Source organism: Scardinius erythrophthalmus, assembly GCF_964197995.2.
Source record: "Scardinius erythrophthalmus genome assembly, chromosome: 20".
NCBI classification, from domain to species: domain Eukaryota; kingdom Metazoa; phylum Chordata; class Actinopteri; order Cypriniformes; family Leuciscidae; genus Scardinius; species Scardinius erythrophthalmus.
This window is the reverse complement of record NC_138240.1, coordinates 30349977-30377837: the sequence shown is the minus strand read 5'-3', so window position 1 is coordinate 30377837 and position 27861 is coordinate 30349977. Positions and strand designations below refer to the sequence as shown.

The 27861-nt window shown below is 37.2% G+C and overlaps 1 protein-coding gene across 3 annotated transcripts; it reads left to right on the top strand.

Moving 5' to 3' along the window:
- Positions 1 to 46: 46 nt before the first annotated feature.
- dpp9 (dipeptidyl-peptidase 9) lies at positions 47 to 27861 on the top strand. 3 transcript variants are annotated; one of them, XM_081349305.1, is made up of 22 exons: positions 47 to 230; positions 3484 to 3574; positions 3677 to 3915; positions 4942 to 5054; positions 5174 to 5347; positions 7296 to 7467; positions 7915 to 8025; positions 9468 to 9596; positions 11480 to 11541; positions 11625 to 11725; positions 14843 to 15020; positions 16748 to 16907; positions 19789 to 19868; positions 19957 to 20109; positions 20778 to 20913; positions 20998 to 21143; positions 21770 to 21916; positions 25512 to 25664; positions 25988 to 26130; positions 26964 to 27075; positions 27159 to 27201; positions 27296 to 27861. In XM_081349305.1, exons 2-22 carry the CDS (start codon positions 3519 to 3521, stop codon positions 27337 to 27339), a joined length of 2652 nt encoding a protein of 883 aa, XP_081205431.1. In that variant the 5' UTR covers positions 47 to 230; positions 3484 to 3518; the 3' UTR covers positions 27340 to 27861. The 3 variants fall into 3 exon arrangements, with proteins under 3 accessions (XP_081205431.1, XP_081205430.1, XP_081205429.1); XM_081349304.1 differs by having other exon boundaries at positions 7299 to 7467; positions 27159 to 27397; XM_081349303.1 differs by having other exon boundaries at positions 27159 to 27397.

The following is a 27861-nucleotide window of genomic DNA, read 5'->3' as shown; positions in this document are numbered from 1 at the left end:
TTAATTTTTAAAGTCATTTTAATATAATGTAACTGAATGCGGCTAAACGGAAAGCGGAAGTAGGAGGTTGGCGGCGCTTCCGGTGTGGCTGATGATGTTCTGTTGGTTTTCATCAGCACTCATGACTGTCGCTTTGTGCAGTTCTCGCGCTTATGGATTCTGTTTTTACCAGCAAATACGTTTAAGAATTCAACAGGTCACAGATGAGAGTTTGCTTTGAGGGTCTACCTGTAAGTACCCACTTGCGATGTTGAGCGATCATGAGTTGAAATGATAATGTTCATAACAAAGCGGTTTGCTGTGAGCGGCCCGTCAACAGAGGCCGAGCAGACATGAAATCAGCTGATGATCTCTGACAATCAGCCGCACATAACGATCATCACATACAATAATCTGACGATGAGCTGATGAAGGTGCTTTGGTGTTTGACGGTATAAAGCTCATCTGATAGACCTGGAAAAGCAGAGAGATATTTATGCTAACATGATATTATCACCTGATATTATTATTAGCATTACTAGTATTATTAACTGGCAACTCTACGTGATATCTGTTGTGTAGAAGACATGGTTCACAAGTAATAATATCGTTATGTATTAAAAGTGTAATTTTGGGATTGATTTGACTTCCCGTCACCTAGATTTGATAGCAGCTCGGCTAACTGTTAGCACAGGCAACACACACGTACAACCGGTCAAACATGTCTTTGACTCATCAGCTGATTCTGACTCCAGGGATCTAAAACATCTGATGGCTCACACAAATCACTTACAGATCGGTTTAAAACATGTCACTTCTCAGTAAATGTGTGTTAGTTGGCAGTAAAGGCTGTTCATCTGCGCTAATGGAGTTTAAACATGAATGTGTGAGTGACTGTCGTTTGGATGTCATGGGGCGTTCGGTACTTTTTCCATCCAAGTAACGCATGTTACTGTAATCGAATAGAAATTGAGAAACACCCGTAAAGTCCGAAAAGTGCTGGGTAGATTACCTTTAAATTGTAGTCAGTTACTGATTCCAAATTACAGGACAAAAATTGTAGTTATTTGTAATGTAATCCATTACAGCACACATTTAAGGTAATATAATCTGATTACTTTTAGATTTCTTATGGCCTAACTCGTTTATCACATTGATTTGAATAGGATAATCTTGTACCATATTAATATAAAAAAATAAAAATGAAGAGAAAATATAGTCCATTCTTTATCAACAACATGAAGTGCATTAAATATTACATTGTAATATTTGTGTGGTTTGTGTGGTTCAATGAACAGCTGTTAATTAAATCATACAAAAAATAAATAAATAATTTTAAAAACAATACTTACTAAAAGATGTTTTTTTTAATGTTTACCTGCATGTCATGACCATTACCCGACATCAGAGAACTGTGAAGTAAACTTAATTCTATTTATGATTATTAATATTATTGACTTAATTTAATTATTGACCTAACTTATTAAATTAAAATTTTAAGGGCTTACTTCAAGTAAATATATTAGGTCAAAGAGGTCCAGCTGACAAAAAAAGTTGGGGAATCCCTTGCATTGCATTCACTTATGAAATTATGTGAATTTTAATGTTTGAAAGACAAAAGCCTTCCAAAAACAGTAATGCATTGCATGGTTAAATGATTTACATGATTTCATCATAAGTGATGATTCAAATAATACTGTTAATCACACTGTTAATCCTGGTACCGTGCACAACTGCACCTTTCACATTTTATTTTCACTCTGTGTCAATTTTGGGATAGCAATTATAATTTTAATGAAAAGAAGATCTACAAAACAGTACAATCAATGACAAACTCGCTTATGTTAAGCGTAGATCTTTTATTAACAAAATGAATAAGACTGCTTTATTAACAAATAAAGCGCCCTGTTGGGCAAGTTATATAATTAATGTGCAGCTGAACACTGTGTAACGCCAACTATCGCAGCAAACCTAATTACGTATATCTAAATACAAGTACTTGATTTTTGGAATCTGATTACGTAATCCAGATGACATGTTATCAATTATTACCCAAATCGAATTGCACGTTTGGAATGTGGACCAACCCTTCTGAACTCGCCTGTAACGGCAGCTTTAGGGATTCCTAAACCTTTTTTTTTTAAGTTAACATTTCAATCATATTAATATTAATGTTTGTTTTTTTTCCACACATGTTTGAGTGTGTTTTTGGGTCCCATCTGTCTTAATAAAGCAGCTTGCTAGTTTTGAAATGCAACAAGTACAACCAATGATTGATCTGTGGCACTTAAACTGGTTCGTCAAGAAACTGCCAAATGACAGTTAGTGACACTGCAAACCCAGGTTTAAAGTTGAATACTATTGAGATCAGCAGCTGTTGTTAGATTATGTCTGTAATACAAACCAGGAGCTGCTAGCTGTATGAATCTTGTCCTCATACGTGTCTTTTGGAACTCAATAATAAAAGCTCAATTTATAATGTTTTTACAATGCATTGAGCAACACAGTATTTCCGAATAAGAAGAAAGGTTAACAGTCATGTTGGAAACATTGTGTATTTTGTCCTTTACAAGCAGGTTCACTACTTTGAAACCTTTCAGTTTGAGAGTTTCAGTTTCCACAGATTGAATGGATGACTGTTATTTGAATAGCTTTTTGCTTGTGTCAGTCAAATGTTGTATTTTTAATGGGTCACACCAGCAAAACGTTGTTTAGTTTTCCATTACAGTTTTCACCCTCTCTCTAACCCTTACAATTAAACAAGCTGTTGTAGCTTCTATACCGTTTGGACTTCAGATTAGTTTTTTATGATTATTGAATCTATTCCCATGTGAAATAAGCAACACCAATAACCAATTTATACTTCTGTTCTATTGTCCTTGACAACCTCTTTTTTGCACCGTTTGCATTGCAGTGTGACAGGTTCACAAAATGATTAAACTTAACTGTACCACATCAAGATTATGGTAAGATGAGCCATATATAGACACCACCTGGAAAATATTATCAGCATCACCTTTTTTTGGCATAATAGCGTCTGTCCTACTTCCTCCTCCACATCACTCTTACCAACTTCGCACCCTCTCACATAGAGCCGAGATTAATAACATTCCTCATGCTAATGCTTAGTTATTTCTGAAACCTCAGTGGCTTGTATTTCCCTCCTATTGGAAAGTACATAACGACTGCTCATCATTTCTGCGGTAGATTTTGCATACAGTGCTTGCATCTGATTAAATGCAAACTGTATTAAGGGGAAGGAGGAGATTTACAGTTATCACGATTTACAGATATGTTTGCTCAACATTATTAAATGAATATCAGCTCCTGAAAAAACACATCGCAAAATTCTTTATATTATGGCTGTGAGTTTTAATCTAATTGCATGACATGCGATTTATTAAATCAAATTTTCATGAGAAAAGCCCTTAATGAAAAAAATGTAAAGACATTACAAGTAAGGCATGATATAAATACATGTATGTTTTCTTCTCTATCCTGCAGGTTGCCAGATCTTGTTGAGGGTTGTATGCTGGTTAATGCATAGAGGAAAAAGGCTGAAACTTGAAGACGACACTGAAGGTAGTTGGAAAAGGTACGGCAAGGTTTTTTTTTTTTTTTTTTTTTTACATTACCCCATTTTATATAAATCAAATGTCTTTTGAGTGTGTGGCTGATGGGTCGCTCCTGTGCTCAGTTTTGCAGCTGTCAGAATGACCGCAGTAGATGACATCTCGGACAGCACAGAGGTTGTGGAAATGGAAGACGTCCCCTCCCAGTTTTTTGTGGAGAAGCACTCATGGGATGGCTTGCGTGACATCATTCACGGCAGCCGGAAGTATTCGGGAATGATCATAAACAAGGCACCCCATGACTTCCAGTTCGTTCAGAAGCATGATGAGTCCGGCCCTCACTCGCACCGGCTCTACTACCTTGGTACTCCTTTTCATGAGAATGCAGCTTCTTGTATCAACAAATGCATCAGTTCCTCATTTCGTTATTAAAATATAGGTGTTTTTTTAGCCTGTATGTTTTTAAATGGAACATGTTTTTAAATTTCAAATTTTTTAGACGCATACCAAGTTGTTAGGAATGAATCATTATAAAACAACCTGAAGCAAACTTGGCTTGTCATAAAAGTCAAATTACCTGATGTAATGACCTAGACACAGTCATGAGGATCTGCAGGGTGCCTCTGATGTCATTTCCTGTTTTGTTTTTCCCCTCATGCATGTTGGTTGGACCACATGACTTTGCAGTTTGCACCACATGACCTTATACACTATTGTTCTAAAGTTTGGGGTCTGTAAGATTAATATTCAATAAACAGTAAAAATAGCAATATTCTGAAATAGTTAAAATTTTGAATAACTGCTTTTTAAAATATATTTTGATATATTTTTCTATTTTAATAATTAACTGCTTTCTGATTTGTTACTCCAGTCTTCAGTGTCAAATGATCCTTTCTTATCAGTGTTAAAAAAAGATTAACAGATAATATATAAAAGATAAAAGATTATCTTTTATTTATTGTCTATATAAATATTAAATATATATAAATTTATATTTCATATATGTAAAAATGATAATATTAAAAGACAATATTTTTGTTGAAACTGTGATGCATTTTTTTCAGGATTCTTTAATGAATAGAAAGTTCCAAAGAAGCACATTTATTTGAAATATAAATCTTTTGTAAGATTAAAATGTCTTTACTGATTTAATCAGTCTAATGATGAATAAAATTCAGTCCTTGCTGAATAAAAGTATTAATTTCTTTAAAAACAATATCTCACTGACCCTAAACTTTTGAATGGTAGTGTGTCTTTTAGTTGTCTCACCAACATTTTTGATGTTTTGATTCTGATGAGTCAAGTTTTTCTGCCTTTCTGTTCAAATTGTTCCAAGTTTCTTTCATTTCTATAATTTTCCTAATGTTTTCATCTTGTCATACTTAAATAGGAATGCCCTATGGGAGCAGAGAAAACTCATTATTGTACTCTGAAATCCCAAAGAAGATTCGGAAAGAAGCCCTCCTGGTGTTATCATGGAAACAGATGTTAGATCACTTTCAGGTATAATTTCTTGGTTTTGTTCTAGGAATATGATGCTAACAGCAGCAGAACCACATATATGAGCGATTATAACATTAATAACACATTAATTATATCATTCATTCGTGTTCTTCCTGTAGGCGACCCCGCATCATGGTGTATATTCCCGTGAGGAGGAGCTTCTCCGTGAGAGGAAGCGTCTGGGAGTCTTTGGCATCACGTCCTACGACTATCACCCACAAAGCGGCCTTTTCCTCTTCCAAGCAAGCAACAGCCTTTTCTATTGCCGTGATGGCGGCCATAACGGATTCATTGTGAGTCTAGCTGTTTTTATTCTGCTGCCCTCGGTTTAATCAGGGATGTGATTTTTCCGGATTAATCCGGAATTCCGGATTTTCCGACCTGAAAATGTGACCTACGTGAATCATGCAGATCTGTAAAAAAAAAAAAAAAAAAATGGGGGCCGGGGGGTAATCTCACAGCCGTCACCATGGTAACCCGGGACGGAACCACAATCGCCGCGAATCGCGGCCACACCGGGCGGCACGTCAACATGGTTACAGATGGCAGAGAGATGCAATCTTTCCGCGCCCAGCGAGTGCTTGAAGTGCGTCAGAAACAGAGCGCGCGCGCGATCAGTTGTTGGTAATTTGTTGTGTAGTGTGCGCGATGCCGCATCCAATGTAGACAGCATTGCTTTTGTTTGAGGGCGCTTAACACACAGGCTCGTAGAAACGGGCCTGGCAGCTCGCGCCAGTTCTAGACGCGGTGAAAGTTTCCTGATTGTGACGGATGGCCGAATTTACATGACACATTATAAATGAGCATTATAGTCTGCGATAGATACAGTGCCAAAAAGAAGAGAAGAGGATAAAAGGGGACAAAGACAGAGGTAAAGTGATGTAGTGAATGAACAGTTTATCTAATTGCATAGTCTATATAATTTCATGGCAGTTATTTACTTAATGTTAGCAGTTGTTCTGAGTTCCCCAGAGGCTTCAGACTGTGTGAGTTTGTGACAATCATGTCAGTTTTAAGACACATTTTTTATTATCACTTTTTTATTAATGTTTTACTCTACAGTTGTGCAGTTTTGGGGTGAATACAGTGCAGGCCAAAAGTTTGGAAACATTACTATTTGTTTTTGAAAGAAGTTTCTTCTGCTCATCAAGCCTGCATTTATTTGATCAAAAATACAGATTATTTTTTTTTATATTGTGATATATTATTACAATTTAAAATAATTGGTTTTCAATTTATTATACTTTAAATTATAATTTATTTCTGTGAAGCAAAGCTGAATTTTCAGGATCATTACTCCAGTCTTCAGCCAGTGACAGCCGGTCTATCACATGATCCTTTAGAAATCATTCTAATATTCTGATTTATTATGAGTGTTGGAAACAGTTCTGCTGCCTAATATATTTGATGAATAAAAAGGTTAAAAAGAACTGCATTTATTCATTTATCCAAATATTTTCTAATATAAATCTTCTTTACTATCACTTTTTATCAATTTAACACATCCTTGCTGAATAAAAGTATTGATTTATTTCAAAAAAGAAAGAAAAAAAAAATCTGAACCCAAATCACTGACCAGTAGTGTATATTGTTGTTACAAAATATTTCTATTTTTTTAAAAAAATTCTTCTTCTTTTTTTTTTTTTTTTAAATTTTATAACTTTTTATTCATCAAAGTATCCTAAAAGTATCACAGGTTAGGTTATTAAAAAATATTAAGCAGCAGAACTGTTTCCAACTTTGATAATGAATCATCATATTAGAATGATTTCTAAAGGACTGGAGTAATGATCCTGAAAATTCAGCTTTGCATCACAGAAAAAAAAATATAATTTAAATTATAGTCTAAAAATGGAAATCCAATTATTTTAAATTATTTTAAATTGTTGATGGCGCACTGTTGATGGCGTGGATTAGACACTTGACTTGGCTTTGATTTCCACTGCGACACATCCACCAAATAAGTTGTCATTTGTCATACTGTACAAAAAAAGTTGCATGTTGCACAACTAGCTGTAAAATAAATCAAAATATATTTTTTTGTTCAAATAAGTTGTTATGGGTCCTGCTTTACTATCCATATAGATCTGCCACCAGTTTGATCGGCGGGATGGGGGGGGGGGGTCTTAGTATATTTTCCTGCTTTTTTGTCCTTAGCCAATCACATGCCTGTTTAATATTCTGGGAAATTACTTCATAATGCATGCGTGTCTCTATGCCTGAAACTCATGTGATGTTTAGCAGGCTGCCTCAATGAAGCCTGTGGAAATAAAGACTCAGTGCTCAGGGATTCGCATGGACCCCAAGATCTCGCCCGGTGATCCCAGTTTCATTGCCTTCATAAATAATAACGACCTGTGGGTGACGAATATTGAAACTGGAGAAGAGCGAAGACTTACTTTCTGTCATAAAGGTTTGTTGAACTGTTAATATAAAGCAGCAGTTATGTTGTTTACCAATAAGGGTATAATCTGGGTCTTTTCAATTTAAAGGATTAGTTCAGTTCAGAATTTTAATTTCTTGATAATTTACTCACTCCCATGTCATCCAAGATGTTCATGTCTTTCTTTCTTTGGTCGAAAAGAAATAAAGGTTTTAGAGGATTTTTCTCCATATAGTGGACTTCAATGTGGGGTACAACAGGTTTGAAGGTCCAAATTGCAGTTTCAATGCAGCTTCAAAAACTGCAATTTGGACCTTCTAACCGTTGAAGTCCACTATATGGAGAAAAATCCTGGAATCCTTGGATGATTGGATGATTTTTTTTTTTTCTCTTTGAACATTGATCTATAAATAGAGAACATCAGGTTAAAGTGATTAGATGTTTCTGAAATCTGATATCTCTTCTACACTTGTCCAGGATTGAATAATGTCAAGGAAGACCCGAAGTCTGCTGGTGTCGCAACCTTTGTGATTCAGGAAGAATTTGACCGCTTCACCGGGTACTGGTGGTCTCCGGCTGCTCCTGAAGGTTTGTTGATCGCCAAAATCACAATTTCCATAATATTCACAATCAGTTGTGGTTAAATGAATTAACCACAGTTTATTTTATGATTTCCCACATTTTCAAGAACTGTTTGTTCTTCAATAAATACAGTAGTTAGTGAGAATCACTGACCTAGAGAGTTTATGGTTGTTTTATTTCGCTTGCTGAAGCCTTGTTTATACTTGACGCGCTCGCCATTGTACAGTTCTTTAAAACGACAGGGGTCGACTTGAAGTAATTGTTCTCTAAACCATCAGGAAGCAGCCGTGAGAAGGTACACACAATGATGTTTGTTTTTAGTACACTTCACCAAACCCACACTACAAAAGAATCAAAGAATCGTGTAAAAAAACCAGTTTGTCTTGAAATTACTACTTGAGATATTAGAACAAAATATATGGATATTAGAACATTTGTATAAAACTAAATGAAACAACAATATTTTCTAATTTCTTTAAACATTTTCATTAAAAGAAACACTTCAGTTGGAAATTGACAACGTCAATGTAAACCCATATTGAATCTGTTATTTACGCATTCGTTCCATTCCATTTGCCATTTATTGTAAATGTACAAACTATATTAGGTCAATCCAGTACTAAATCAAGGAGTTAATTGTTATTATTTTGGAAATAGAGATGACCAGGTTGTAAATACGAGATGCCGCATTGGACATTAAAGACTCACTCATTCATATTTATTGAAAGGGGAAGAGAAACTGGTTTGTGATTGTGTAAGAATTAAAGAGTGTAACACATATTTTAATAAAATGTCCTTTTTTAAATGATATTAGACAACGTTTTTATTCACAAAATATATTAATGGACATTTTTAAAAAGATTTCTCCTGGAAATATTTTAGAATTTCTATCAAATATTAAAGGGATAGTTCGCCCAAAAATTAAAATTCTGTCATCATTTACTCTCCTTCAAGTTGTATGATTTCCTTTCTTCTGCTAAACACAAAAGAAGATATTTTGAAGAAAGTCGGTAACCAAACGACTGATGGACCCCATTGACTTCCATAGTAGGAAAAAAAAATACTATGGATGTCAATGGGGACCAGCAACTGTTTAATTACCAACCTTCTTTAAAATATCTTCTTTTGTGTTTAGCAGAAGAAAGGAAATCATACAGGTTTGGAATTTTCATACAGAATTTTCATTTTTGGGTGAACTATCCCTTTAAATTGCCTCAAAGTTGTGCACCTTCAGAAGCGGAGCCGCATGCAAAGTTACAAACAAATGTTTTGCACACACCGTGATGATGTTATTTTTTCTGAATGCACTTGTGCAGATGCGGTGGGTATAAACCAGGCTTTGTTTTTGTTTTATTTGGGTCAAAATCCATTTGTACATTAGCCTGATTGGACACAAAATGCATCGACCACCTGCTGCATACCCTTATTCTGTTTGCGTTTGCTTGTAGATGCAGATGGAGGCAGAACGCTCCAGTTGCTGTATGAGGAGGTTGATGAATCAGAAGTAGAGATTATTCATGTGCCCTCACCAGCTTTGGAGGAGCGGAAGGCAGATGTGTACAGATATCCTCGCACTGGTAATCACAAACACACACTGTTAAAACAACACAAACATATGGTTGGGAACCAAGAATCAATTCCATTTAAAAAATCCATTTAAAATAAAAATACTACAAACATACAGTGGAACCAATGTAGTTTGTTTTGTGAATAAATGACTCCTGGGTTGCTAAAGACAACCTATGAATCAGTGAACTGATAACTCTTACTGAATCGGTCAAAGAGGTTCTTGACTTAACTATTGGACAGCAAGTCATTACTCTTAACCTGTTAATATGAATGATAGTAATGTTTGAACTAGGGCTGCACGTTTTCAAGTTTTTCATTAACCGTTAACCGAGGCCCTTAGCGGTTAATACTCGGTTAACCATAGTGTGCGCGCCGCAACCCCGAGATAGGCGTAATTTGCGGGTGGGACATGTCCCCACCACTATTTTCTAAGGTCGATATTGTCCCCACCACTTTTGAAACATCTCGCGACACGAATACCAATACAAATAAACAAAACATCTCCAGTTAACTAGAGCATTCATTTCGTTCGTTTTTTTTAGGCGATAGCGCTGAAATGTTTTGTTTTTTAAATCAAGTGATCAAAGTGCTCGTTGCCGCTGCGATCGAGAAGGGTCTTGTAAAACGTGCTGAGGTATTAATTATTCGTGGCCACGAAACAATTCACCTGAATATTCACCAATAAAAAATAAATAAATAAAAAAAGGAATAAAAAGCTGTACGAGATCTTCACAGGTAAGAAAAATAGTTTAATCATTATTAATTTGTGGCCACGAAATAATTCACCTGAATATTCACCAATTCACAAAAAAATAGGTCTTTAGCATTCTAATTAATAGTATCAAACTGTTTTTGGCCACGTTGTAATTCGTTAAATCAAAATGAGGGAGGGAATTAGTTCAACGTGTCCACGATTTATTAAAACGAGGGAACAAATAAGTCGTCGTAGCCTAACAACTAATTATTTAGATCAGTGGACAGGGCGCATAAGAACAGTGAGAGAGCCCCGGCCGCGCGCGCGCGCACTCTCACCGCCTTCAAACAACACGAGCGCTGTATTGCTCTCGCTCCCTCGCGCATATCAACACAATACTAAAAGGTCGGAAGACCGATTGTGTTTTATAGATTAGTAGTTTGTTCATATAAAGTGTTTGATTAGCAAGTACATGTTTAGGAAATGCATAATACAAATTGTATGGGTTAATGTAACGGTAAACGGACTCTGCGGGTAAAACTGTTGTGATGAAACTGCGCACGCCCGGGGTAAAACTGCTGGGGTAAAGCTGTGGCTCTGCGGCTCTGCAGACAGATATTATTGTGCTGCGATCAGTGGCGCGGATACTATGTTTGTTTCTGGCTCGCGCACAGCCTTCACTCTCGGACGCGCGCTTTCTTTGCCCGCTTAATATTAGAAAACTGGTCTAGCGGTCTCTGGTGGTGCAAAAATGTATTACAACTAAATTCAATGCACGCCATTGACGCCACTTAACCGAGCAAAATGTTTCACTCGGTTACACAATTTTTAACGGTTAATCGGTTAACCATGGACACCCCTAGTTTGAACATGCAATACTGACACAGATTTAACTGCTGTGACATATAACATGTCTTTATTTATCTTAAAATGAAATAAAGCCACTTCTCATAAAGAGACAAGAACATGGTCTTCTTTTTAATGAATGATATATGCATTCTTTATAACAGTTTGCATGCAACAGTCTTCATTATTTCAAGCGGACAAATTTATTTGTATAAAGTAAATAATTAACACTTTAATTCTTAAAAATGCAGGATATTCTTTGCATCGTTTTGTTTACTGTCAATATTTTGTCAATGGAGTTGTGCTTAATGTTAATAATTAATGCTGATGATCCCCTCTCGATGCTTTTAGGAAGTAAGAACCCTCAAATTAGCCTGAAACTAGCAGAGATTCGAACTGACCAGAATGGAAAGGTAGGTACCTGTGCCCAAGCTCACTTTTTCTTTCTTTATGCCTGGCAAAAAGGCTTTATAACGATCTCTTATTCTTTTTGTAGATTATTAGCGCACAAAACAAGGAGCTTGTTCTCCCATTCACAACACTCTTTCCTGGGGTTGAGTACATTGCGAGAGCTGGATGGACAAAAGATGGCAAATTGTAAGTAACAACAAATAATTGCTTTAAAGAAATTCACTCTCATGTCTTTTCTTTATACTGATGAGCCAAAACATTTTAACCAGTCACAGGTGAATATTGATAGATTAGATTAGATGGTAAGCAAACAATCAGCTCTCTTAGTAAACGTGTTGGGTTCAGGAGAAATGGGCAGTAATAAAGATCTGAAAGACCTTGACAAAGGGCCAAATTGTTATGGCAAGGCTTGTGGGTTGCAGAATTTACCAACATTTGTCCGAGGAGGGACAAACCACAAACCGGCGATAGGGTGTTGGACGCCCAAGGCTCATCGATACACGAGGACACGAGGCTATGCTGTCTGGTCTGAGCCAACAGAAGGTCTACTCTGACACACACAATTTTAATGATGGTTATAGGAGGAATTTCACAACACACAGTGCATCACACTCTGCTGTGTATGGGGTGGCCACAGACCAACCAAATTGCCTATTATGATCCCTGTCCACCTTTAAAAGCACCTACAATGGGCATGCGAGCGTCGAAACTGGACCTTGGAACAGTGGAAGAATTTCTCCTGGTCCGCTGAGTCCTGTTTTGTTTTACATCACGTGGACTGTAGTGTACATGTGCACTGTTTACCAGTGATGGCACCAGGATGCACTGTGGTGAAGGGTGTGTGATGTTCTAGGCAATGTTGTGCTGGGAAAACCTGAGATATGAAAATTGACACGTGTATCCTACCTAAACATTATTGCAGATCAGGTACGCCCCTTCATGACAGTGGTGTTGCCTGGTGGAAGCGGCCTCTTTCAGCAGGATAATGATCGCTGCCACACTGCACACATTGTTCAGGAATGGTTTGAGGAATGTGATGAAAAGTTCAAGGTGTTGCTCTGGCCTTCAAATTCCCCTGATCTCAATCCAGTTGATCATCTGTGGGATGTGCTGGACCAACAAGTTCGATCCACCTCGCAACCTACAGGAATTTAAGGGTCTGCTGCTAATGTCTTGGTGCCAGAGACCTCAGGACTCCATGTAGAGTCCATGCCTCGGCGGGTCAGCGCTGTTTTGGCAGCTCGCTGAAGACCAACTGCATATTGGGCAGCTGGTCTTAATGTTTTGGCTCATTGATGTATATAAACTCATATAAAAACAAGTAATAATAACTCGGTGAGTGTTTTAGCGCAATTTTCTCATCTCATGGGATCACAACACTAAGAGATAGTAAATCTTTTCCTGGATTTTTTTTGTGCGTTCCCGAGATTAGACCTTCCTTAACATAATGCCGAAAACCCGAAGTCTCTAGGTGGTCTGGTTGAGGAGTAGATAGAAGTGCAAGATTGCTGCGCACAGACGCACAGAACAGAAATCATGAGTTAACAATCGCAATTTGTCCGGTGGAAAATTGCGCTAAAAATGAGTATATATAAAAACAATGACTAGAAGATAACTACACATAAGCTGCATAAATTCATCAACTAACCCTTCAGAAATGTCCTGTTGCATTCTACATGTTGTCATTTCTTCTTGAGTCTCTCCATTTTGTCCGACTCCGGTTTAAACATAAAAGGCTTAAAGTTGTTGAAATTTTCAGTGCGTGTCTGTGTGAGGTAATCGCTCTGCCCTCTGTGCTGAGAGCAGCAGCTCATTTGCATTTAAAGGGACAGACACAAAAACGGTGCGTTTTTGCTCACCCTCAAAAAGTGACTATTTTAACATGAAAACATAAAAATATCTGTGGGGTATTTTGAGCTAAAATTTCACATACACACTCTGGGGACATCAAAAACTTATTTTACATCTTGTGAAAAGGGCATTATATCACCCCTTTAAGACACTAACAAATTAATGGTGGTAGACAATTAAGGTCACGGTTTCAAGAATTTGGGACACTCAAGAGACCTTTCTACTGACTGGGATAAACAGCAGGAGAAAGATGGCCAGGTTTTCCTGATCACCTGTGTAAACATGCCATAGGCTGCAGCAGAAGGCATGAGGACTGCAGATGTGACCAGAGCAATTACTGTGATGTCCATAATGAAAGACACCTAAGACAGAGCTAAAGGAAGGACAGCTTGATCGTCCTTGCAGTGCCAAACCACGTTACCAGATGTGCTTGAGAACTTGCAAGGGCCTTGATGAAAGATTGGAATAACATCTCACAGCAAGAACTGGCAAATCTAGCTCAGTCCGTGAGGATGAGATGCACTAAAGTACTGGAAGCAGCTGGTGACCACACCACATCCACTCTGTTCAGTATTCCATTTCTGTTCGTCAAATGTCTGTTTGTCTTAGTTGCCGAATCTTTTTATGTCCATACAAATATTTTTTTTTTCTTAATATGAAAGGAATACCGTGAAACACAAAAAGACAATTCTCAAAGTGTTCAGTGATCAGGGACTGAAAAGCTCTGGAAAAACAAAACACAATAAAACCAGTCCATAAAACAAGTCGCCTGAAGTCTGTAACTTTAGCTCGGTTTGAGCAATAGGTCAAAATTTAAGACATTAATCACAAAAAAATGGATCTTCCACTGTGGCATTTAAAGCTCATTTGCACATGAAAACTTGATGTGTCATGATTTTGTCATGGCATTTTTTGGCCATTTAATTGGTATGTTTTATATACAAGGGTTTATTAACTAAAACTAAGGCCTGGTTTCACAGACAGGGCTTAGATTAAGCCGGAATTAGGCCTTAGTTTAATTAGGATATTTAAGGTGTTTTCATACCTAGTTCATTTGAGCCCTCCAAACGCTTTTATAAACATGCCTTAGAAAAAAATACATTACTGGTGTGGATCTTGTGATAAAACAATGGCACTGACATATTTTAAGATATTTCAGTGCAAGTTACTTTCAGGTAAAACAGCTCAGACTTGTATTTTAGTCTGGGACAGGGCTTTTCTGAAACCGGGGGTAAAACCATCAAAAACAGCTTCATTACTTACCGTAAATTTATTTTATTTCAGTCAAGGTTTATTTTAAGTATATATAAATGTATAATTTATGTAAAAGTATATGTAAATAATGTTGTTGTTTTTTTTTTTCAGCTAGTTGCCAAGGATTTTTTTTTAGTTTATCTTGATGTACAAAAGTAACTAAAACTGAAATGAAAACTTCATTTTCTCTCTTTCCAGTGCTTGGGCAGTGTTACTAGACCGCAGTCAGCAGAAGCTTCAGATAGTGCTTTTACCACCTGCACTCTTCATACCCGTGAGCATGGATGATCCGCAGTGGGAGGAGCATGTGGAGGCCATGCCTGAGGGAGTCCAGCCCTTCATCATCTATGAGGAGATCACTGACATTTGGATCAACGTAAGACCCTTCAATAATAAGAGTAGTTGTGCACTGATATCGAAGTTTACAGACCACAGATTGGCTGATTACCAATACGATGGTCAATATACAGGGGGGGTGAGTGAGCTGTAACATTATCTTGCCTAATTAGAATATAGCAGAGTGCGGGCTAAAATTAATATTGGTTGATAGTGCTCTAGTCACTGACTAAAACAAAAGAAACAACCATGAAGCTTTCAGCATATCTTGCATATGTATGAAAGATATTTAACACCATGCCATATAGTTCACACTGGGTGCCTTAATTCCAATTTATTGCTCAGATCAGATTTTTTTTTTTTTATAGTTGTTCACATTGTTGTTTTAAATGTGGCCAATATCAGATTCCAGTGCGAACTGACCCACATGCGCAATAAAACGATAAAAGGCTTCACGCAGCACGCTGTCATACAGAAGTAAACACATAGGACTTTAAAGTAAGCGATTACGTGTTTGTGAATTAATCCACACAATATAAAAAATACAAAGACGAGGATACTGAAAAAGACAGCAGAACTTTTAAACATTAATGATACGAACCCTCATGTTTTGCTTGTATATAGAGCTGTCATCATAATACTTATGAGTTACACATCACTGACCTTCCACTGATAACTTTTTTGATAACTTCGGGTATGTAAAATCTTTGAAGTGACTCCCATGAGCACAGATTGGTGACATACGTTAATCTACAGTGATGTAAAAGTCGAATGAATTCCTATATGACCGTTGGCAAAACATCTGACCTGTATCGGATTTAGGACCATATATGGAAGTGGCACAAATCTGTATGGAAAAGATCAGATTCCATGTGATTTGTGCAGTTTACACTGTCATGACAAAAACAGATCTGAGTCACATATGAGCAAAAAAAAAAACCCTGCACATTTACCTGCTGTTTGAACGTAGCCATAGAGATGTGAAAGAACACATTAAAATTTGGGGTCTGTAAAAAAAAAAAAAATATGTATATACTTTTATCAAGGAATCATTAAACTGATCAAAAGTGACATATGTTGTAACATTATAAATGTCTTTATTATTTAAAATAAATGCTGTTCTTTTGAATTTTATGTTCTTTAATGAATCCTAAAAAAAGTGCCAAATCCCATTTCCAAAAAAATATTAAACAGCACAACTCTTTTCAACATTGATTATAATGAGAAATGTTTCTTGAGCACCAAATCAGCATATTACAATGATTCCTGAAGGATCATGTGACACTGAAGACTGGAGTAATGGCTGGTGAATATTCCGTTTAATTAATTATTTATTTTTAATATTAATCATTTTTATTAATACAAATTTAAAATATGAAGTTGTTTTAAAATTGTAAAATTTCACAATATTACTGTTCAAATGAATGCAGCTTTAATGAGCATTAGAGGAAAACAAATTCTTACCGACCCCCCAACTTTTGAATGATAGTCTATGTATTCTGGAATGTTATACTAGAGGACTAGTTTCTGCAAACTGCACAAAATGCTCAGGATGAATCTTTTAAAAGCAGCATGTGAAACGGTACACATAATGTGGGATAATTTGGGGATACATTTTCCATGTAGATGGTCATGAGGGTCTATGCACACAGAACATTTGTGTACTATATAATTGAAAATAGTGTAAGAATATGTTATTTCAAACATGACCATAGTCTTGGTTTATTTGACTGTTTTGTATTCATTTCTTGTCTTATTTCCCAATAGGTCCATGATATCTTCTATCCCTTCATTCAAACAACTAATGACAAGATCAGCTTCCTGTGGGTGAACGAATCACAAACGGGCTTCTGCCATTTGTACAGAATAACCAGTCTCTTACAGCCAGGCTGCCAGCAGTGGTCCAGAGAATACAGTCCTTCAGAAGGTCAGTGTTAAACATGCAGTTGTGTATGTCTCTTTGTATGTGTATGTGTATGTGTCTGTGATATCTGTAAAAATAACATACTGTACATCTGTCCAGTTGATCTGCCACATCCTGTACAAAATTCCAATCTATATCACTATATCTAATGTTTCTATGTGTGAGCTCTGCAAGGACTGCCTCCCTCATTTCCAGAAATAATACAGCAGGGCTCGCAAAATTTCAAAATCGCTGGTAGCCCTTCGGGCAGCCACTCTCCAGATTTTGGTAGCCCGAAATGAATTTTACTAGCCCAGATAAAAAGACAATTTTATTAATGTAGTCAAAACACAAAATATCAATAAATATGCATCTGGTTCTAACTGAACTGAAAGGTGTGTGACCAGTATGTAAAATGAATCAGTCTGTGTCTGTGGCTCAGCCCCCAATGAGGGTATGATAATAAAAAAAAAAGTAACACTTTAGTTTAGGGTCTAATGCTCACTATTAAGTTTCATTAACCTGCAGATGGCAGGGTTTTATCATCACTGAGGTCCCGAATGTGAGGTAGACTAGTTAGGGGGGTTCGGGGGCACCCCTGAGAAAATTTTGATTTCTCTGATCTACATATGTGCATTTTAAGATGTTTTGAGGGCCAAAAAAATTGGATAACAATAGCTTTAAAACCATGTAAGTGGGCAGCTGATTATTTTTCGCTCCTCATCAGCATCACACTCCTATTCTCTTTGTTTTTCTCTTGCTCTGTCTCTTCCCCTCCTAAAGCTGAGCTTTGACTGATATAGGCTTTTCATTTTTGTCTGTCAGTGAAGTAAACATAGGGTCAACTGATAGGTTGATTTATAAATCATTTTCTGAGACGCATTAATTTACTGAAAGCTACTAGGAAAGCTAGGTAGCCTAACTAAGTTTATTAAATTTATTCACAGTATGTACACATTCATTATTGATCTTATTCCTAACACAGGGCTTTATAATCATATAGGCCTAGGTCCTACATTTAAGGTTATTAGGGGGTTAACATTTTTTATTTCTCTGATATGTCCATTTCAAGACGTTTGAATGCCAAAAAAAGGATAAGAAATAGCTTTAAAACAATGTCAGTGGGCAGTAGATTATGTGTCAATACCTGCTCTCTCCTCTTATCCATCACTCTTTCTTTTTCTCTCAGTCTCCTCATCTTGCCCTGTCTCTTCCCCTCCTAAAGCTGAACTTTTTTAATTTACTGAAGGATACAAATTGTATATTAATTCTCAACATGTACACACACATTCATTATTAATCTTGTGCCTAACATGAAAACGGCTTTGTTAATGCTCTAATGTCCCCTCACAATGACAGTAAACTAATTATTAGTCACGTTACATAGGCCTATTTTCAGTTCAAAATGGCGAAATTCGACAAAAGTATATTCGTTTGTCTGATTATTTTTGTCTATCGTTTCATATTTATGACCTAAAAAAGCTGTCAAATATGAAATGTTTAGTTTAGCTACTTGCATCTTATCTCGCACTTGACCGTAAACTGAAGCGTCAGTTAGTTGCTCTGCTCAAATTCGCGCTCTGCAGCTTCTTGTGAACATAAAGCCCGCCTACTTCGATTTGATTGGTCATCTAAAATATTCTGACATTGACAGACCAATGAGACTCAGATAAACACACACACACACACACACACACACACACACACACCTTTCTGACGTGCGCTCTGCTCTGAGCCGCTACGGATTGAAGATGAAGAACGCGCTGAATCTGATTATAACAAGACTGACGCGAACACTATTTTAGATAGCCCGTCGGGCAGGCCGGTTATGAATTTTGGTAGCCCGACTGGAAAACACAATAGCCCCGGGACGTCGGGCAGGCGATTTTGCGAGCCCTGTACAGATAAAATACAAAGAATAAACATAAATACAGAAAATAATAAATTAAAGAAAGAGTAATACAAAATAAATTCAGGATTAATTTGAACAAAAAAAGAATTATTTGTTTTATCAAGTCATTTATTATTTTATTTATTTTCCTATTACATTTACTTATTTATATATTTATTTAAATGTCCCATATGGTGACACTTAAACTTATATTTGTACTGTTTATATGTCTATTAAACACTAATTTAATAGTGTTACCAAAAAAAAAGTTGAGTTGATTTTCCCACACTTTTCTGAGAGCCTTTTTTCTCCCCTCCCACAAACGCTTGGATTCGCTGCTGGATGGAATGTTCACGTTCATGTTTGAAAGTCACAGAAACCACTTAGACTAGAGTGAATGATGTGTTTTCATGCTATTATCATACTTTCGGTGATGTGTCTGTGTTTATGTTCCGGTGCACGGCACATAGTGTTACCTGACACACGCCCACCTACTCTTTCCCCGGCTCTCTGTGCGCCGCTGTTGCCTGGAAAAGGCCGCTAGTAGACGATATAGTACGACCTTATTTGTAGTTTTATAAAATGATGCATTTCTCATGGCCGGTTTTCAGGGACGACTGAACTCCAGACATGATTCCCGCTTCTTCTCGGATTCGAGAAAGTAGGCGGGGCTAGGTCGAGTTTTGGAACACAACACCCATTGGTTACCCTGGTTCCACGTAGCAAAATACATCAAATTCTAACTGGCCCGTTTAGCTGGCAGGCGGTCTAGTTTTGTGGGGGGTGGAGAAATGTCGGCAGTGAGCAATTTCATATTTTCACAGCTTTAAATTTACACCCCCGAGCCTATATTACACACAAAATCCCATAAAAACCCATTTTCACCATATGGGACCTTTAAGTATTTATTTTTAATTTCTGCAGGTTTTATGGACAACTATGGCTTGTCCTTCTATCAAAATGTAAGCATGGGGCCTTGTAATAACTTACCTTTTTTGTCATTATTATTATTAGATGATTTTAAATGCCAGATAGAAGAGGAGGTGACTATAACGAGTGGAGAGTGGGAAGTCTTGGCTAGACACGGATCAAAGGTTTGCTGTATTATTCAACAAATTCAAAATACATATGTCTTGCACACATTCCCGTTCTTTTACATTTTTCTTTCACCTATATTTGCAGATCTGGGTCAACGAAGACACCAAACTGGTGTACTTCCAGGGCACTAAAGACACTCCACTTGAGCACCATCTTTATGTTGTGAGCTACGAATCTCCTGGAGAAACCGTCAGACTTACTAAGCCGGGCTTCTCTCACAGCTGCTCTGTTAGCCAGGTGTGTGTGTGTGTGTGTGTGTGTGTGTGCGTACCAAATCGTTGGTGACAAAATGGCATTCTGAAACGTACAAAAATAGCAAATGATTTTTTACAAAAAAAGGCTGAACCGTATTTATTTCTGGCAAAGAATCCCCTGGAAATATAGTCTGGAGAATATTGGTAGTTAATCATTTATTTTTGGCTTAGAATATCCAGAATTTGCAACTTTTTTTTGCAGTTTTAGTCAAGAATTTCATGTCGTTGCATCATGGGTTGTATCTTACAGGGTGCATGGGTGAGGAAAAATAGATGTTTCAATTCACTAACACATTAGAATACGATTGTATACATTGATGTTAGATAATACAGTAGTACTGTGAACTAAAAACAATACTTTTACAGCATTTATTATTCTTGGTTTATGTTATTTATGTTAAGGTTAATACATATTTTTTCAAGTTGCATAAACATTAGTGTTAGTTAAACAAGCTAGCATTTTTAATTAATAATTATTCTGGTTTATTGAAAACCATACACATGACTAAACAGATAACTGATGCAGATAACTGTCCTGCAGTATATAAAAAAAGCTTTGTTTTACAATATTTTGCAGAAGCAAACCAAACAGTGTTCCATGACCGGCAGTCTCACTCTGACTATCTGTTTCTCTGTTCTGTTTCAATACAGAACTTTGACATGTTCATTAGCCACTACAGTAACGTGAGCACCCCTCCGTGTGTTCATGTCTACAAACTGACGGGTTCTGACAGTGACCCCATACACAAGGAACCGGAGTTCTGGGCGAGCATGATGGAGGCTACAGGTGAGGTCAGGGTGATGTTGCACAGCTGTTGGAAAGAATAACAGATGCCCTAATAACCTGTTTGCTTTTGTCTGTGTTGTGCAGGTTGTCCAGCTGATTATGTCCCTCCTGAGATATTTAGCTTCCCTGCCAATTCCGGTTTCCGCCTATATGGAATGCTGTACAAACCACACAACCTGAAACCAGGCAAAAAACACCCCACAATCCTGTTTGTGTACGGCGGCCCACAGGTTGGTTTGGCTGAAAAGTATCACTATAGATTTTTTTGAAAACTGCCCATTAAGATTTAGTAATAGTTTCACCCAAAATGTAAATTCTGACCACCCTCGAGATGTTCCTTTGGCTGGGTCTTTCAAAGCTCCAAAATAATAACAATAAAAAAAATGATACATTTGGCCTGTATGACTTGTGCAATATGTGATTTGTTTGTGAAACTTAATTGATACAGTTCCTGAATTCAGTTCACTGATTATTTGATATGGTTTCAGGCATTCACAACCCATTGGAAGGAAATATTTAAATACAAACTTTTTTTGCTCTGATTCTCTATGAAAACTGTTGTATTGTTTGGAATGTGGTGCCATTTGTTCTTCGAAAGCTCCACTCACCATTTATTGTAACTGCAGTGAAAAAAGCAACTGGTAAAAAAAAAATTCCCCCATGGAAGAATTAAAATACAAACAATGTGAGAGTGAGTAAGTGATTACACTTTATTTTTGGGTGGGCTATGCCTTCTGAATTACAGTACTGAATTGAATGTCTTTAAATTTTGGTTTGTGACACAGCTAAAAGTTGCATTGTAAATTCTTAAATATGTCTAATTTTAACATGTTTCCCTTTTTCTTTTGTTTATTAGGTGCAGTTAGTAAATAACTCCTACAAGGGTGTGAAGTATCTGCGTCTGAACACGTTGGCGTCTCTGGGTTATGCAGTGGTGGTCATTGATGGAAGAGGGTCATGCCAAAGAGGCCTTAAGTTTGAGGGGGCCCTTAAAAACAAAATGGTAACTAGAATTGACAGTCTACAATTGTAGCCAGACATTTGACATCTGAACAACATCACAGCAAATCTTTGCTAAGGAACTGCCACTTACATAGGAAGAGATTGTTTGTTTGATTGTATTTAAAACAAAAAAAGGTGATTGGTCATATAATATATATTAACATATAGTAAATGCTACTTTTCAGGAAATGGAAAAAACACTATTTTTTAAATAATTAAATACCACATTGTCAAAGTTGATATTGTGACTTTATATATGGCCAGAGACAACTTATTATTAACATTTTACCAAAATCAAGCTCAAATGGAGTTACAAGGTTTTTGACCAGTGAATTTCGGACGTGTGTTTTGTTTGAACGGCCACATGACCTCATCTGAGGCAGTAAATGCATCACATTACGTTTTCATCAACTTACAGATTATACAGTTTATTGTAGCTATGTGAGTGCTCCGCTTTTTCTTTTATTTGGCTAAAATCCCATGTTATTAAAGATGAAATGCTATGCACGCACATTCATTTAAGACTGTATTGGCTATGACTCAATGAAAGATGCTAGACTAAGTCACTCCTCTCCACTATACAGGGTGGGCCATTTATATGGATACACCGTAATAACATGGGAATGGTTGGTGATATTAAAGTCCTGTTTGTGGCACATTAGTATATGTGAGGGGGCAAACTCCTCAAGATGGGTGGTGACCATGGTGGCCATTTAGAAGTCGGCCATCTTGGATACAACTTTTGTTTTTTCAATAGGAAGTGGGCCATGTGACACATCAAACTTATTGGTAATGTCACAAGAAAAACAATGGTGTGCTTGGTTTCAACGTAACTTTATTCGTTCATGAGTTATTTACAAGTTTCTGACCACTTATAAAATGTGTTCAATGTGCTGCCCATTGTGTTGGATTGTCAATGCAACCTTGTTCTCCCACTCTTCACACACTGATAGCAACACCGCAGGAGAAATGCCAGCACAGGCATCCAGTATCCGTAGTTTCAGGTGCTGCACATCTCGTATCTTCACACCATAGACAATTGCCTTCAAATGACCCCAAAGATAAAAGTCTAAGGGGGTCAGATCAGGAGACCTTGGGGGCCATTCAGTGTGTGAAGTGGGAGAACAGGGTTGCATTGACAATCCAACACAATGGGCAGCACATTGAACACATTTTATAAGTGGTCAGAAACTTGTAAATAACTCATGAACGAATAAGGTTACGTTGAAACTAATACACCATTGTTTTTCTTGTGACGTTACCAATAAGTTTGATGTGTCACATGGCCCTCTTCCTATTGAAAAAAACAAAAGTTGTATCCAAGATGGCCGACTTCTAAATGGTCACCACACCCATCTTGAGGAGTTTGCCCCCTCACATATACTAATGTGCCACAAACAGGACTTTAATATCACCAACCATTCCCATGTTATTACGGTGTATCCATATAAATGGCCCACGCTGTATATTTGCATTACAAACAAGCAGAGATGGTCCAAACCGCGTGCGGCACGCACAATAGAGGCCAGGTGGTTTTACCTATGTTTTAGGTATTAAGATGCGTTTTGGTTGATCGGATCACAAGTGGATGACGCTAAATAGAAGTGTAAACGGGGTCTAAAATGTTTTAAGCTTGTCCAATTCTGACCACTTCCAGAGGTAGTTGAAAACTCATTTGGTCGGATTGCTTTCATAATGTAAATGCTCATGTGGTTGAATGTGTTTGAATAGCTGCAAAAGACTGCCTACTCTCCACCTACTGATCTAACCGCGTAAACATTATGGGAAGCAACGCTAGCCAGACGGGATTTAAAATTTAGCTGGAGACCAAAGTTTGGTTTGAAGACGGGAATGTACCAAGCACAATGTTCTCTCACCATTCCTGATTTCTATCACACACTCACAGAGTTCAGCTGGTCTTGCGGCTGTCAGTGCAGAAATGAAAGTTGCTGCACTCAGTATTTTTTCTGTTTTCTCCGGGCGCATTCATATGTAAAGTGCGGGAGCTTATTTTGTCCATTAGAAAGAAATATCTGAAAAAGCCCACACAAGTGGTTGAAAGTGGACAAAAGAGGCATTAAAAGACCAGGTGTAAACGGGCATGTGTCTCTTTCCTCTACTTCTGATTCTAGCGACCAAATCGCATCTTAATACCAGGTGTAAACAGGGGCTTAGACCCCGTTTACACCTGTATTTAGCGTCGTCCACTTGTGATCCAATCGGCCAAAACACATCTTAAAGCCAGTTGTAAACAGTTGCCTCACATTTAACACATTAGGGTCTGCTTTTAAAAGGTCAGCCAGCATGTGTTGAAAACAGGTTGCATAAATGCTTTATATAGACACAAATATGATCATGCTGCAATTTAAGTGGCTGGAATGGTTGGTCAAGAAATGTTAAGGTGTTAAAATTATTACTGAGTGACAGCTCACACTGGCTCTGACATATGATCCCACTTATTACTCACAGTCAAAGACTGAATTAGACACCTTCAGTTCTGTCCAACTCATCTCTATCACTGCTTATTGAAGCTTACTTAGGTGTGATATGAAGTCAATTTGTATGATAACTTGTATTGGGACATAACTACTGCTTGTTAATTACAAGTTAACGTTTTATAAATAAAGGATAGGCTGTTTTGTCTCAGAACAGTAAGAAACCACTTAACATTCACCCAGAACAAAGCCATCTAGCAACGCCTGTATATACACTGTGGTTCAAAACTTCAAAAGTTTTCTTTTTTGGAAATGAATACTTTTATTCAGAAATTCATTACAGAAATTTAGGTGACAAAAGACATTTAGAATGTTATAAAAGATTTCTATTTCAAATAAATTCTGTTCTTTTAAACTTTCCATTCAGCAAAGAATCCAGAAACAAAGTGTATCATGGGTTTCCAAAAAAAATGTTAAGCAGCAAAATTGATAGGAAATGTCAGGATCATGTGACACTGAAAACTGGAGTAATGCCAGTTGAAAATTCAACTTTAAAATCACAGGAATAAATGATATTTTAAAATGATTTAAAAACAGAAAACATTTTAAACTGTAATGTTTCACGACATTGTTTTACTGTATTTTATATCAAATGAATTCAGCCTTGGTGAGACTTCGGTCACACTTTAGATTAGTGTCCAACTCTCACTATTAACTAACTATTAACTATGACTTTTGCCTCAATAAACTCCTAATTTCTGCTTATTGATATTTAGTAAGGTAGTTGTTACCTTTAGGTATTGGGTAGGATTAGGAATGTACAATAAGATCATGCAGAATAAGGCATTAATATGTGATTAATTACTAATAAACAGCCACTATCCTAGTAATATGCATGTTAATAGTGGGAATTGGACCCTAAACTAAGACTTCTTTCAAAAACATTAAATAAATCATTCTAACTACAAACTATTGAACATCAGTGTGTAAGTTTAAACATTGTTTATGTATTTGAAAGAAACATGTAAATTACCTTGAGTGTTTCACATGGTTGAATGTAAAGATCATTGAATGCAGCATACCAGGCTTTAGGTAAGGTATATAAAACATGGAATACGGTACTCTTTATTCATATCCCTATTATTTTCTCCTCAACCTCAGGGGCAGGTGGAGATTGAAGATCAAGTGGAGGGGCTTCAGTTTGTGGCAGAGAAGTACAAGTTCATAGACTTGAGTCGGGTTGCCATCCATGGTTGGTCCTACGGTGGATTCCTCTCTCTCATGGGCCTCATTCACAGGCCAAACATCTTCAAGGTGAGATTTACAGCTGCCCCAATGTTACGTCATCATCTAACATCATCATCTTTTTTGCTCAACTGTCCCTCAACCCCACCCATTCATGCGCTTTCACCAGCAGGTGGCGTCTCAAATGCACCTTACTAGAGATTGAATTGCTGAACTTTGTTGCTTTTCTGAAATTGTAATCATGGTCAATTAGCTTTTTTATGCTTTTGGAATTACCATAATAGAAAATAAGAGCTGTATTTTGGATATAAGGGAAGAAACATTTTCAAACGTGTGTACTTTGAGACTAAAATTAGTATCTGTACGTTTGTTCTGATCATTCTGTGCTCCAGGTGGCCATAGCAGGAGCTCCTGTGACGGTGTGGATGGCATACGATACTGGCTACACCGAGCGCTACATGGACGTGCCTGAAAATAACCAGCAGGGATATGAGGCGGGCTCCGTCGCACTGCACGTCGACAAACTTCCCAACGAGTGAGTTACTGCGGCTCAGGCCAGAGGACGTGCAACGTTTGTTCACCCTAATTATATGTTCTTGGCATACAACTTCATCTCAGTGATTGTCTTCTAACCTTAAAAAAGCCCAGCATCTGAAGTTGCTTGGATTTTGTTATAATAGTCAGAAATCTCTTTTATTTTTTTAAGTTTGAGCATTTAGACAGGATTTTGCATGTTTTTTTGTTTTTTTTTTGAGTATCATATTTAATATTATTTGAGCCATGAAAGCCTGATGGATGAGATATGAGAATATGGAGGTCATACTTGAGGCGAGAGGGAAAAAACACTTACATTTTATTCAGATGTGTCAACTGAGCTAAGGGGTTTCTGAAATTTATATGGCCAAAGTTTAAGATGAAATTATAATAGCTTGCAATGTAAATCAATGAGATCCAGCACTACTTGCAAAAAAATGCATATAAATATAAGTTGTCACTTTATATCTCCCAGTAAGATGATATTTAAATGCTTAGTTTTATGATCAAATCTCTGTAGTTTTTATTGTGTTGGGGGGTTGCATCGCTTTAAATATAATGCAATGCAATACAATATAATGATGATTTAAAGATGTATAAGTAAGCATTCCTCAAAAGCCTGATGTATTGTATTTGATCAGTTTTAATATGATTTTTCTTTAAAAAATACATAAACTATCAATCGAGTAGACGAAATTAATCGAGTAGACGAAGATATGAATCTCTCCAGTTCGATCAAACCATATAGTTAACTCCTAATATAGCTAGCAATTGATTATCTTTTCACTTTGCTAACTAGACACTAACGTTTTTCCTTTGTTTTTTTTTCCCAAGGCCAAACCGATTACTGATTTTACATGGGTTCCTTGATGAAAACGTGCACTTTTTCCACACCAACTTCCTGGTGTCTCAACTCATCCGTGCAGGAAAGCCATATCAGCTACAGGTTTGAAAACAGAGTCTTAAAAATATACAATGTTACTATTTTTTTTCCTCAACCAAATAAGTCATCACACTTTTTCTCCATAGATCTACCCCAATGAGAGACACAGCATTCGCTGTCCTGAGTCCGGTGAGCACTACGAGATCATGCTACTGTACTTCCTCCAACAGCACCTCTGATCAGGGCCTTCTCCATTCCCACCCTCCTCCACTTCCTTCAGCAGGAATGACAGCATACCGGTCCCCGAACCCATCTTTTGCTTTCTAGCACTCTTTCTGGAAGGAGTGTCTTTGCAGCAGTCAGAAACAGACTCGTCCCCAAACTTCGTGTCATTTTGCGCATGTCGGCACACTTTTAACAGAAAGGACACGTCTGAGAACGGAGAAGAACCCAGTAGCTCATTAACCTCATTAAACAGATTTTGGATTATGTGCCACACCTAGGTAATGTTTCTTTTCCGGCTCCCTTTGGAACACTGTTTATGTTGCCAAATGTGTCTTTATTTTTTAAATTTGTAGTTAGTGGCTTATCAGAATACAGAGACTGGATTTCTACACATACATACAGATATGCTCTTATCACCCCATCCCCCTTTTCCTGTTAACTGCTCATTTAACTTAAGCGTTTTCAGTGCTATGAATGCAGTCGTGTCTCGGTCCAACATGAATTCCAGCGTCACTGTTAGCCGCACTCGTGTGGCTCTCACGTAAGGACACCTCACACTACTACCTGCAGTTCATATTTTAAGTGTGTATTATTAAAGGAACATATTTTTTATGAAGTTGTGGC

Coding starts and splice junctions, on each gene's coding strand:
- dpp9 (XM_081349303.1), top strand. CDS start 3,519: ATGCATAGAGGAAAAAGGCTGAAACTTGAAGACGACACTGAAGGTAGT. Junction 9,597..11,479: donor GTACAGATATCCTCGCACTG/GTAATCACAAAC, acceptor CGATGCTTTTAG/GAAGTAAGAACCCTCAAATT. Junction 20,110..20,777: donor ACAGCTGCTCTGTTAGCCAG/GTGTGTGTGTGT, acceptor GTTTCAATACAG/AACTTTGACATGTTCATTAG.